The sequence below is a fragment of the Musa acuminata genome, chromosome BXJ2-4, assembly GCF_036884655.1.
Source record: "Musa acuminata AAA Group cultivar baxijiao chromosome BXJ2-4, Cavendish_Baxijiao_AAA, whole genome shotgun sequence".
Lineage (NCBI taxonomy): Eukaryota > Viridiplantae > Streptophyta > Magnoliopsida > Zingiberales > Musaceae > Musa > Musa acuminata.
The window spans coordinates 9,767,711-9,781,680 of NC_088341.1; the positions used below are offsets into that span (position 1 = coordinate 9,767,711).

Here is a 13,970-nt window from a genome sequence, read left to right on the forward strand (position 1 = left end):
ATGTACATTTAGAGAAAATTCATTAGTCATTTATTAGGTCTCGACTCAAACAATACTTCCATAAACTATTTGTTGTAATTGCATGCTTTTTCTTTTCTCTTAATAATTTTTATCTTATTAGGGATTTTTTTTAAATTGAGGAGTGATAAATATTCTTATCTAAATCATAAACTCCTTTTAAATTATGATATTTATATTAAAACATGTTTATCTATTTTTTATAAAATTTTAAAAATAACCAATTTTATATGCTAACAAATAAATTCTTGAGGATACCAAACAAGAAGAACAAACTCTTCTAGACATTCTCAAGGAGCATTCAAATTTTAGAGGCAATAACATTCCACATACAACAGGGGACGAGTCAACTTTATTGGCTCATCAATCATTTTTTACACTAACAATATTTTAACAAATAAAACTTCTCATGTTGGATGTAGCATGTCATACAACTAAATCACTAAACAAGAAAAAACAAAGCATCATTTTTTCCTTGAGACAAGTATAAATTTCAATCGTAGCAAATCATACAAAATATAATGCTACTACTATTTTGTCTCAAAATATCCCTGTTTTGTGCAGGGCAAACTAAAAGGAAGGAAAGAAGCTGCAAAACTAAGCTATGAGTTCCTACTAATTAATCTTACAATACAGTAATACATTTCACCATGTCATCACAAATATCAAGAACATAGAAAACATTGGCATGTCCAGCTCTCATCTAGCAGATATATTAAGTGGATCCAAGAATATCAGCAGCTCTCAGCTAGCACCATCTGAAATTTTAGTGATGTAAGCAGATAGCCCAGAATCGTACTATGATCTTCACATTTTTACATTCAGATTCATTTCTTTGCAAGAACCGACCTTCTCAGCCGCCTTCCGCAATGGCCTTCCAACAGAGGATCTTCTTTGGCACTCCCGATTCCCGAGTTCTGAAGACTCGATTGAATTATGCTTCTCATTCTTTACTCGTTCAACAGAAATATTTGATATGGAGGAAGTAGAACAATCTCCATGAGCAATAGCTTACTCGTTCATTCTTGATCGTATAAACTAAAAACTTGGCATCCTCCATCTTGACTGAGTTCTCAGTAGGCTCACATGATTCAGACTTTAAATAACCGGATCTCCTCCGCAAGGATTTTCTGCTTTAGAAAAAAATGCTCAAATTTTAAATACTAAAAAGCAGGAAACATTCCATAGCCATATAAAACATGGATTACCTTCTTCCATCAATCTTTTCCTCTGATGGCACCTGACAAGTCACTGGAAGTATGGCATCATCAATCTTGTGCAACTCCATAGATTCATGTGATTCAGATTTCAAACTACAGGATCTTGTTCGGAAGGAAGTTCTGCAAAAATAAAATAGGTATGAGTTCAATGATGCTCTCCAGAGATAAAAAAGGGGGCCTATAGCTTAATCAGAATGTGCATTACCTTCTTCCCACGACCTTTTCCTCTAGGCCCACTTGATGGGTCACTGGAGATCCGCCATCATCTCTTTTGAGCAAGTCATTCACAAATTCACATGATTCAGACTTCAAGCCACTGGATTTTGTTCGTAAGGACCTCCTTCTTCATTAATTAGGATGCATCAGAATTTACATTGTCGTTAAAGATTAACAAATTATTCAAAGCTTATCCAAAACATGAATTACCTTCTACCATCAACCTTTCCCTCTGATGCCACTTGATGAACCAAAGCGATAGGGCCTAAAGCTGCAGAACCATACAACTGATATAAGAATGAAGAACAAACACAGAGATTTGAAATCAGATGCAGAACCACTAATTTCACTCATAGTGGTGAGTTGAATTACACTGTGGTTTTAACTTGCGCTTCTTATTGGGATTGCAGATTTTCTTGTCATTAGCAAGTTGAGTTGCATTTGCTTCAACCTCCTCACACTTGGTGGTTCCTACCTTTTGCAATTTGTAGAAAGAAAAATAACAGTATGAGCAAAAAAAGGGCAGCCTGAATGTAAACAAAACAAGCCATTGGATACCTCTGAGCCAATTTTGTTAAGGAGATCTTTGATCAATTTTTCTTTCTCCTAAGTTAGAGTAAAGAAAAATTATATATCACCATAGAGATTAAGAGAGGAGAAAACAAATTATGAAACTATAATAATCCCCCTTACCTCTAATTCTGAAGTCTTTAGTTTAAGGATTGATAAGGTACAACCAAGCTCATGTTGTTAATACTTTTAGCTGCAACATGAAATAAACAAATAAATATTATCAATCAAAATAACTTGACATGCAACTTCAATCGATTGACACAAAGTAAATCAAATTAAATCGCCTATTATAGCAAACGAAAATCACAATGAGCCAAACCATAAGGCAAGAAAACATACTCTATCTTTCCCTAAGTTGAGCTCCTGCGAATCAAAAGACGAAACAGATAAAGAATGCATCTTTTTTGCAAACTGTAACAATAAAGAAAATGGACAAGGAATCAACCCCTAGCATGTGTGAGTTAGCCCGGGCCAATTGCCAGTTTTGTTGACTGGTTTTCTGCAATTCAAATTGGAGTTTTTGCAACTCGGTGCTACTCAGTTCTATGATTTTAATGCCAAAACGAACAACAGATCAAACCATATCAATCGATAGCTGGTCCAAGAATTTCGACGGACTATTTTTTAGTCAAGAAGTAATTTTTTTACAATTTACATACTTCTTTTCTGCAAGAAGCTTCAACAAGGCAGTATTTTCCTGGAATTCATATTGATCATGTAAAGAAAAAAGCATTTTCAAACATCTTTTTTAGAAACAAACACTAAATGCAGATGAAGAATGAAAGAAAGATGAAAAAGGGAGACCAAAAAGAAAATCTCCAAAGGTACCTTCATGAGTTGGACGATGCAATCTTTGGAGATCGGGCAAGAAATCACATTCGAGTTACCTTGATCGACATCGGCACCCATCATTCCGGCCGTCCCCGAACTCACCGTGTTGGTGATGTCGGACAATCTTTTTCCTCGCAGCGGCGCTTCGGACCAAGGGCAGCACATCATGCGATTTGATTCTACTATAAGGCAAGCAAACCCAGCATCAAACGCTAAACCTAACCCTAACTCGGATACTAGGGAAGAATCCGAGGATCAAACTCTATGAATCGAGAAGAGAGAAAAATTGGAGTTTTTGCAAGTTTTGTTGACTGGTTTTCTGCAATTCAAATTGGAGTTTTTGCAACTCGGTGCTACTCAGTTCTATGATTATAATGCCAAAACGAACAACAGATCAAACCATATCAATCGATAGCTGGTCCAAGAATTTCGACGGACTATTTTTTAGTCAAGAAGTAATTTTTTTTACAATTTACATACTTCTTTTCTGCAAGAAGCTTCAACAAGGCAGTATTTTCCTGGAATTCATATTGATCATGTAAAGAAAAAAGCATTTTCAAACATCTTTTTTAGAAACAAACACTAAATGCTGATGAAGAATGAAAGAAAGATGAAAAAGGGAGACCAAAAAGAAAATCTCCAAAGGTACCTTCATGAGCTGGACGATGCAATCTTTGGAGATCGGGCAAGAAATCACATTCGAGTTCCCTTGATCGACATCGGCACCCATCATTCCGGCCGTCCCTGAACTCACCGTGTTGGTGATGTCGGACAATCTTTTTCCTCGCAGCAGCGCTTCGGACCAAGGGCAGCACATCATGCGATTTGATTCTACTTTAAGGCAAGCAAACCCAGCATCAAACGCTAAACCTAACCCTAACTCGGATACTAGGGAAGAATCCGAGGATCAAACTCTATGAATCGAGAAGAGAGAAAAATTGGAGTTTTTGCAAGTTTTGTTGACTGGTTTTCTGCAATTCAAATTGGAGTTTTTGCAACTCGGTGCTACTCAGTTCTATGATTTTGCTGCCAAAACGAACAACAGATCAAACCATATCAATCGATAGCTGGTCCAAGAATTTCGACGGACTATTTTTTAGTCAAGAAGTAATTTTTTTACAATTTACATACTTCTTTTCTGCAAGAAGCTTCAACAAGGCAGTATTTTCCTGGAATTCATATTGATCATGTAAAGAAAAAAGCATTTTCAAACATCTTTTTTAGAAACAAACACTAAATGCAGATGAAGAATGAAAGAAAGATGAAAAAGGGAGACCAAAAAGAAAATCTCCAAAGGTACCTTCATGTGCTGGACGATGCAATCTTTGGAGATCGGGCAAGAAATCACATTCGAGTTACCTTGATCGACATCGGCACGCATCATTCCGGCCGTCCCCGAACTCACCGTGTTGGTGATGTCGGACAATCTTTTTCCTCGCAGCGGCGCTTCGGACCAAGGGCAGCACATCATGCGATTTGATTCTACTATAAGGCAAGCAAACCCAGCATCAAACGCTAAACCTAACCCTAACTCGGATACTAGGGAAGAATCCGAGGATCAAACTCTATGAATCGAGAAGAGAGAAAAATGCACCGGAGGCGTCCGCATTGGTGTGGATCAGCGAGCGAGGAAGAGGACCAGCGTCCATGGACTGACCAACGAGGACAAGGAACACGACCGCACTCCGAAGAAGCAGCTTTCTTCCTCCCTGTGCCTTGATCAAGGAAATAACAAGGAAAAGAACGAGAAAAAGATGAAGATTTTGGGACAGAGAGAGCAGAAGAACACGAAGCAAGAAAGAACAAAAGAGCAGCCCGATCGCGATCGAACAAGGAAAGAATGCCGAGAGCGAAAAAAAATTTGGACCATTTCTCGATTTGTGCGTGTCATCCTTGCGCAGGGGCCATGCTAATCTTCTCTGTATCGTTCCAATTTTATCGGATGTCTCCGAAGAGACAACCTTGTCGCCAACTCTGCGGTATAAGAAGACGCGAATCAATCGCCTCATTATCGATATGGGATTAAAAATAAATATTCTTACCACGTGCCCAAATCTGAACCGTCGCTTTGTCGAACGAACGGCATCTGTTTAACTGATCGACTGCATCCTCCTCGAACAATCCCCAAACGCATCGAAGCCGTCCTTTCTCATCCTCCCAGATCGTAAAGCTTGGTTGACTTGGTTGAGCAAGCTTCGATGCACAACTTTGGGCTGGGCTTCTAACACGTAATAAACATGTCCAATTCTCGAACCCATGGTCAAATCATATTTTGTGGGGGTCAACACAATCGATCAACAATGCAGTCAATGTTGATTTATTTCACAGAGAAGAAATCTATGTTGAATTCATGTTTGCCCACACTTTGGTGAGATGGACTTCTAACACAGCACACTCATTCGGAGACCAGTACTTGCAGGAGAGGCCCAGTAGCTACATTAGAAAAGCACTTCGTTAATCAAGAATGGATCACAGAAGATAACAGATGTCCGTGAAATGTGTGCAGTAAGATTCTCCTATTTCCTGTTTATATTATCAGTTTAATAATGTGGTGATCAATGGTTGCTGTCATGGTATTACGATGAAGCATGGATCACTCTTAGTAATTTGCCATATGAGATTTCGCACCAGGATGGAGCCACCGGAACTGTGATGATGCTTCCAAAGGAAAACAAAAACAAAAGTCCTTTTGTCTTCGGCTGTTTGATGATGGCAGAAGCATTGTTAAAGTGGAATTGGGATCCTTTTTTTTCTTTTATCTCGTCAACTACGTACAACCTAGTTAATCATTGTCGAATATAAGATATGGCTCATTTTAGCATTATCCGCATAGGCGACCATACGTCCTCCACGTTGTTCGGCGCCGTACAAGTCGTAGCTGAACACTACGGATCCATTTCAGAAAGTTCTGAATGGTGCCGCACGATCGAAACCCGTATGGGTCGGTCGGTGCTCGTCTACAGGAAATGCGTCATCCTACTCGGCGTTGTACGAGTCGACTCCCAAACCCAAACTCCCAAGCATGGCAGTGGGAAGATAAGCAAAAAAACTCAAAAATCCCACCCAAAAGATCCAAGATTTGGTCAAAAACTAAAATTCCCACCAAAGCCAAAGTCAAAGTCAACTTTCGCTCCGTCTCCCAAAAAGCCGAAAATCAAAAATTTCTCGCTCGAAGGCATCTTGTAGGAGTCGGTACCTTCCCCTCGCTCATCCAAGCCAATGCCCGAGCAGTGTTGCTCATCCAGTCATTTGTAGTCCTTCGTCGCTTGGCTCGATCATTATCAGAGTAGCTACTTGGCCAAACAGGGGCCCGAGTAGTGTTGCTCGGCCAAGCCAGTGCCTGAGAAGTGTTGCTCGGCCAGTCATGTGCAGTCCATCGTCGCTTGGCTCGATCATTATCATAGTAGTTGCTCAGCCAAACAGGGGTCCGAGTAGTGCTGCTCGGCCAAGCCAATGCCCGAGCAGTTTTGCTCAGCTAGTCATGTGCCGTCCATCGTCGCTTGGCTCGATCATTATCATAGTAGTTGCTCGGCCAAACAGGAGCCCGAGTAGTGCTGCTTGGCCAAGCCAATGCTCGAGCCATATTACTCGGCCATGCCATTCCCTAGTGCCTAAGTAGTGTTGCTCGGCTAGTATTATATAGTCCATCGTCGCTTGGCTCGATCATTATCAGAGCAGTTGCTATGCCAAACATGGTCCCGAGTAGTGCTGCTCGGCCAAGCCGATGCCCGAGCCACATTGCTCGGTCAAGCCATTCCCCAATGCCCGAGTAGTGTTGCTCGACTAAGCCAATGGTCGTGTAGTGTTGCTTAACCAGACATGTGTAGTCCATCGTCGCTTGGCTCGATCATTATAAGAGTAGTTGCTTAGCTAAACAAAGGCCTGAATAGTGTTGCTCAACCAAGCCAGTGCCCGAGCCACATTGCTCAGCCAGGCCAGTCCCTAGTACCCGAGTAGTGTTGCTCAACCAAGCCAGTGCCCGAGCCACATTGCTCGGTCAAGCCGGTGCTCGAACCACATTGCTCGGCCAGGCCAGTCCTAGGTGCCCGAGTAGTGTTGTTCGGCCAAGCCAGTGCCCGAGCCACATTGCTCAGCCAGGCCAGTCCCTAGTGCTCGAGTAGTGTTGCTCGGCCAAGCTAGTGCCCGAGCCACATTGCTCTGCTAGGCTAGTCCCCAGTGCTCGAGTAGTGTTACTCGACCAGTCAAGTGCAGTCATCATCCTTGTTTTGATCATTATCAGAGCAGCTGCTCGACCAAGCCATTGCCCGAGCCACATTACTTGGTCAGGCCAGTCCCAAGTGCTCGGGTAGTGTTGCTCGGCCAAATAGGGGCCCGAGTAGTGTTGCTCGACTAAGCCAGTGCCCAAGCCACATTGCTCGGCGAGGCCAGTTCCCAATGCCCGAGTAATGTTGCTTGGCCAAGCCAGTGCCTAAGCAGTGTTGCTCGGCCAGTCACGTGCAGTCCATCGTTGCTTGGCTCGATCATTATCAGAGCAACTACTCGGCCAAATAAGAGCCCGGGTAGTTCTGCTCGACCAAGCCAGTGCCCGAGCCACATTTCTCGGCCAGGCCAGTTCGCATTGCTCGAGTAGTGTTGCTCGGTCAGTCATACCACAAAACTCAGAGTGGCACTACACGGCGCCAACCCATACGGGTTAGTCGGCACCCGTCCGCTAGGTACAAGCCACCCTCCCGAGGAGTTGACAACCATTAAAGGACCATGTACGACTAACCACCCCCTTTGCAGATATAAAAGTCAACCCTCTGACCAATGAGAGAGGACTTCATACATTCAACTCGCTCTTATTCCACTCAACTCTAACTTAAGCTTCGGAGGGGTCGAGTCGGGAAATCTCTCTCCCGACCCCGACCTGAGTGCAGGGGCTGGCAATGACGAAGCAAGCAACGAGGACCATGACCCAATCTGACCCGACACTCACTTCTGCTACCTGAGTCTCCGCGTGGGCAACCATGCACATCCGGGATTAGACCGAGCCGTACTTATTCCTCAGCCACAGCGTAAGGGTTCACCAACAATATGGACCTAAATCATCAAACAGAGTAATCTGATTTCCTCTAAATAATATCCTTACCATAAACCTGTTTACAGTCTTTAAAAGATGGGCTCCGATGTCTCTTTTGCTTATACTGCTCAAATCACTATGATTAGCAACTTTACTTGACATGAAGAAGACAAAGCTTCAGATGTGCAGCAACTGAACTTAGAGATGGCCCTGGCAAACTTCAGATCATTCAAGTTGTCTTCCAAGTTCTAGCATTAAAGATTCTAGTAGTCTTATTAACATTTGCTAATGGCTGATGATTCCCTGCGATACAAGCATATCAGAATAAGAAAAGAGAACTTTCCATCCAAGCCAAGGCCTTATCCAGCAAAGCACTCAACAGAGCTTTCCACATTGATGAGTCACAGTGGATTGGATGCATGTCCTTGTCTTGTTAATGTTCACAAGAGGCAACACGGAGAGAGGATTCTTCTAATGTTCTTCTCATCATGATCATAGGATATCTGGTCCAAAACAGGCTTAGTTGATGGAGGGAGGTTGCAGAAACATATGGGAGGTTGGCATAGGCAGATACAGATGTCTCAGATCAGATTACACTTCAGAGTGGGAGAATTGGAAAGAGGAGATGAAATCTGAGTAAAACATAGCATCATCCAAAGAAAATAAAAAATGAAGTGGCCTTCTATCTCAGTCTGTATCAGAATTAGATCTTTTTCTTCTTCTCTACTCTTCCTTTATTCTCTTCTTCTTCACACATGAAGAAAAATACTGCCTCAACCCTGGTATTCTTTAGCTCCCTTGATGTGTGCCATACTAAAATACAAGATGTGTAGCAGCCTCAAGGTCCTTTGAATTCATATCCTTAACTTCATAAGAAGTCATAGGTGAGTGAGATATAACTGGTACTAGTTTAAACAGGTGCATAAGATTGCCATTGCTAGATAAGATTTAGAAAGTGAGGGGAATATAAGAAGTCATGCTTCATAGAAGATCCTTACAAGTCCCAACTGAGAGCTACTCTAAACAATGACTGTCCTTGAACAAGGCTTCTAACCTAGTTTAAAGTTGGTTTTTCCTCTTAAGTCGACTGTGCCTCTTAAGTCAGTCATGCGACCAAGTCAGTTGAGCCTTCAAGGCAATCACATCATAAAAATAGCCATGACTTAAACTCAATAATGCTTCTTTGAGTCAATTGTTTCCTCAAGTCAATCATGTATCCTTAAGTTGTTTGCAACTCATGTCGGCAATGCTTCTTCAAGTCAATTGCATCTTCAAGTCGGTCAAGCCTTAAAGGCAGTCGTGTTGTCAAGGCATCCGCAACTCCAAGTTAGGCATACTTCTTCAAGTTGATTCTTTCATCAAATCGCTCATGCATCATCAAGATATATTCACCTTAACCTCCAAGCCAGCTTTGATTCTTCGAGTCGGTTATGTGTCCTCGAAATGGTAGAGCCAAATCGACAAGACAATCACAACTCTAAGACGACATTGCCTCTTTGAGTTGGTTGCAACTTTATGTTGGTCACACTTGCCATATTTTCAAGTTGGTCAAGCCATAAGGAAGTCACGTCAATAAGACGGGGTCTTGACTTGAAGTCAATCATGCTTCTTCGAGACGATTGCTTCCTCGAGTCAATTATAAATCCTCAAGATGATTGTGACTCTAGGTCAACCAAGGCTTTAAAAGGTGCATTTTCAAGTCGATCGCATCACGACGATTGCAACTCCAAGTTAGCCATGCTTCCCTAACTTAACAATACATCACCAAGGCGACCGCAGTTTGGCTCAAAGTTGTTGTGCTTTCCTTAAATTAGTCATGTGCCCTCAATGTGGTCATATCAGTAGGACAACCACAACTGTAACTCTTGGTTTATATCGTTCATGAGAGAATATATTTATATTTTTAATGTACATTTAGAGAAAATTCATTAGTCATTTATTAGGTCTCGACTCAAACAATACTTCCATAAACTATTTGTTGTAATTGCATGCTTTTTCTTTTCTCTTAATAATTTTTATCTTATTAGGGATTTTTTTTAAATTGAGGAGTGATAAATATTCTTATCTAAATCATAAACTCCTTTTAAATTATGATATTTATATTAAAACATGTTTATCTATTTTTTATAAAATTTTAAAAATAACCAATTTTATATGCTAACAAATAAATTCTTGAGGATACCAAACAAGAAGAACAAACTCTTCTAGACATTCTCAAGGAGCATTCAAATTTTAGAGGCAATAACATTCCACATACAACAGGGGACGAGTCAACTTTATTGGCTCATCAATCATTTTTTACACTAACAATATTTTAACAAATAAAACTTCTCATGTTGGATGTAGCATGTCATACAACTAAATCACTAAACAAGAAAAAACAAAGCATCATTTTTTCCTTGAGACAAGTATAAATTTCAATCGTAGCAAATCATACAAAATATAATGCTACTACTATTTTGTCTCAAAATATCCCTGTTTTGTGCAGGGCAAACTAAAAGGAAGGAAAGAAGCTGCAAAACTAAGCTATGAGTTCCTACTAATTAATCTTACAATACAGTAATACATTTCACCATGTCATCACAAATATCAAGAACATAGAAAACATTGGCATGTCCAGCTCTCATCTAGCAGATATATTAAGTGGATCCAAGAATATCAGCAGCTCTCAGCTAGCACCATCTGAAATTTTAGTGATGTAAGCAGATAGCCCAGAATCGTACTATGATCTTCACATTTTTACATTCAGATTCATTTCTTTGCAAGAACCGACCTTCTCAGCCGCCTTCCGCAATGGCCTTCCAACAGAGGATCTTCTTTGGCACTCCCGATTCCCGAGTTCTGAAGACTCGATTGAATTATGCTTCTCATTCTTTACTCGTTCAACAGAAATATTTGATATGGAGGAAGTAGAACAATCTCCATGAGCAATAGCTTACTCGTTCATTCTTGATCGTATAAACTAAAAACTTGGCATCCTCCATCTTGACTGAGTTCTCAGTAGGCTCACATGATTCAGACTTTAAATAACCGGATCTCCTCCGCAAGGATTTTCTGCTTTAGAAAAAAATGCTCAAATTTTAAATACTAAAAAGCAGGAAACATTCCATAGCCATATAAAACATGGATTACCTTCTTCCATCAATCTTTTCCTCTGATGGCACCTGACAAGTCACTGGAAGTATGGCATCATCAATCTTGTGCAACTCCATAGATTCATGTGATTCAGATTTCAAACTACAGGATCTTGTTCGGAAGGAAGTTCTGCAAAAATAAAATAGGTATGAGTTCAATGATGCTCTCCAGAGATAAAAAAGGGGGCCTATAGCTTAATCAGAATGTGCATTACCTTCTTCCCACGACCTTTTCCTCTAGGCCCACTTGATGGGTCACTGGAGATCCGCCATCATCTCTTTTGAGCAAGTCATTCACAAATTCACATGATTCAGACTTCAAGCCACTGGATTTTGTTCGTAAGGACCTCCTTCTTCATTAATTAGGATGCATCAGAATTTACATTGTCGTTAAAGATTAACAAATTATTCAAAGCTTATCCAAAACATGAATTACCTTCTACCATCAACCTTTCCCTCTGATGCCACTTGATGAACCAAAGCGATAGGGCCTAAAGCTGCAGAACCATACAACTGATATAAGAATGAAGAACAAACACAGAGATTTGAAATCAGATGCAGAACCACTAATTTCACTCATAGTGGTGAGTTGAATTACACTGTGGTTTTAACTTGCGCTTCTTATTGGGATTGCAGATTTTCTTGTCATTAGCAAGTTGAGTTGCATTTGCTTCAACCTCCTCACACTTGGTGGTTCCTACCTTTTGCAATTTGTAGAAAGAAAAATAACAGTATGAGCAAAAAAAGGGCAGCCTGAATGTAAACAAAACAAGCCATTGGATACCTCTGAGCCAATTTTGTTAAGGAGATCTTTGATCAATTTTTCTTTCTCCTAAGTTAGAGTAAAGAAAAATTATATATCACCATAGAGATTAAGAGAGGAGAAAACAAATTATGAAACTATAATAATCCCCCTTACCTCTAATTCTGAAGTCTTTAGTTTAAGGATTGATAAGGTACAACCAAGCTCATGTTGTTAATACTTTTAGCTGCAACATGAAATAAACAAATAAATATTATCAATCAAAATAACTTGACATGCAACTTCAATCGATTGACACAAAGTAAATCAAATTAAATCGCCTATTATAGCAAACGAAAATCACAATGAGCCAAACCATAAGGCAAGAAAACATACTCTATCTTTCCCTAAGTTGAGCTCCTGCGAATCAAAAGACGAAACAGATAAAGAATGCATCTTTTTTGCAAACTGTAACAATAAAGAAAATGGACAAGGAATCAACCCCTAGCATGTGTGAGTTAGCCCGGGCCAATTGCCAGTTTTGTTGACTGGTTTTCTGCAATTCAAATTGGAGTTTTTGCAACTCGGTGCTACTCAGTTCTATGATTTTAATGCCAAAACGAACAACAGATCAAACCATATCAATCGATAGCTGGTCCAAGAATTTCGACGGACTATTTTTTAGTCAAGAAGTAATTTTTTTACAATTTACATACTTCTTTTCTGCAAGAAGCTTCAACAAGGCAGTATTTTCCTGGAATTCATATTGATCATGTAAAGAAAAAAGCATTTTCAAACATCTTTTTTAGAAACAAACACTAAATGCAGATGAAGAATGAAAGAAAGATGAAAAAGGGAGACCAAAAAGAAAATCTCCAAAGGTACCTTCATGAGTTGGACGATGCAATCTTTGGAGATCGGGCAAGAAATCACATTCGAGTTACCTTGATCGACATCGGCACCCATCATTCCGGCCGTCCCCGAACTCACCGTGTTGGTGATGTCGGACAATCTTTTTCCTCGCAGCGGCGCTTCGGACCAAGGGCAGCACATCATGCGATTTGATTCTACTATAAGGCAAGCAAACCCAGCATCAAACGCTAAACCTAACCCTAACTCGGATACTAGGGAAGAATCCGAGGATCAAACTCTATGAATCGAGAAGAGAGAAAAATTGGAGTTTTTGCAAGTTTTGTTGACTGGTTTTCTGCAATTCAAATTGGAGTTTTTGCAACTCGGTGCTACTCAGTTCTATGATTATAATGCCAAAACGAACAACAGATCAAACCATATCAATCGATAGCTGGTCCAAGAATTTCGACGGACTATTTTTTAGTCAAGAAGTAATTTTTTTTACAATTTACATACTTCTTTTCTGCAAGAAGCTTCAACAAGGCAGTATTTTCCTGGAATTCATATTGATCATGTAAAGAAAAAAGCATTTTCAAACATCTTTTTTAGAAACAAACACTAAATGCTGATGAAGAATGAAAGAAAGATGAAAAAGGGAGACCAAAAAGAAAATCTCCAAAGGTACCTTCATGAGCTGGACGATGCAATCTTTGGAGATCGGGCAAGAAATCACATTCGAGTTCCCTTGATCGACATCGGCACCCATCATTCCGGCCGTCCCTGAACTCACCGTGTTGGTGATGTCGGACAATCTTTTTCCTCGCAGCAGCGCTTCGGACCAAGGGCAGCACATCATGCGATTTGATTCTACTTTAAGGCAAGCAAACCCAGCATCAAACGCTAAACCTAACCCTAACTCGGATACTAGGGAAGAATCCGAGGATCAAACTCTATGAATCGAGAAGAGAGAAAAATTGGAGTTTTTGCAAGTTTTGTTGACTGGTTTTCTGCAATTCAAATTGGAGTTTTTGCAACTCGGTGCTACTCAGTTCTATGATTTTGCTGCCAAAACGAACAACAGATCAAACCATATCAATCGATAGCTGGTCCAAGAATTTCGACGGACTATTTTTTAGTCAAGAAGTAATTTTTTTACAATTTACATACTTCTTTTCTGCAAGAAGCTTCAACAAGGCAGTATTTTCCTGGAATTCATATTGATCATGTAAAGAAAAAAGCATTTTCAAACATCTTTTTTAGAAACAAACACTAAATGCAGATGAAGAATGAAAGAAAGATGAAAAAGGGAGACCAAAAAGAAAATCTCCAAAGGTACCTTCATGTGCTGGACGATGCAATCT

At 40.3% G+C, this 13,970-nt stretch overlaps 2 protein-coding genes and 1 non-coding gene across 3 annotated transcripts; all 3 read right to left on the reverse strand.

The window, feature by feature from the left end:
- Positions 1 to 467: 467 nt before the first annotated feature.
- LOC135608690 (uncharacterized) lies at positions 468 to 3,675 on the reverse strand. The gene is made up of 8 exons (XM_065101715.1): positions 3,508 to 3,675; positions 2,367 to 2,438; positions 2,013 to 2,060; positions 1,827 to 1,929; positions 1,665 to 1,725; positions 1,444 to 1,581; positions 1,227 to 1,358; positions 468 to 1,151 (listed from the first exon to the last, which is right to left on the reverse strand). The coding sequence occupies exons 1-8, from the start codon at positions 3,673 to 3,675 to the stop codon at positions 977 to 979; spliced, it is 897 nt and encodes a 298-aa protein (XP_064957787.1). The 3' UTR covers positions 468 to 976.
- Positions 3,676 to 4,713: 1,038 nt separating this feature from the next.
- LOC135611471 (U6 spliceosomal RNA) lies at positions 4,714 to 4,816 on the reverse strand. The gene has a single exon (XR_010486601.1). It is a non-coding gene; the product is annotated as a U6 spliceosomal RNA (small nuclear RNA).
- Positions 4,817 to 10,254: 5,438 nt separating this feature from the next.
- On the reverse strand, positions 10,255 to 13,462 carry LOC135608691 (uncharacterized). Its single transcript, XM_065101716.1, has 8 exons — positions 13,295 to 13,462; positions 12,154 to 12,225; positions 11,800 to 11,847; positions 11,614 to 11,716; positions 11,452 to 11,512; positions 11,231 to 11,368; positions 11,014 to 11,145; positions 10,255 to 10,938 (listed from the first exon to the last, which is right to left on the reverse strand). The coding sequence occupies exons 1-8, from the start codon at positions 13,460 to 13,462 to the stop codon at positions 10,764 to 10,766; spliced, it is 897 nt and encodes a 298-aa protein (XP_064957788.1). The 3' UTR covers positions 10,255 to 10,763.
- Between the last annotated feature and the right edge of the window lie 508 nt (positions 13,463 to 13,970).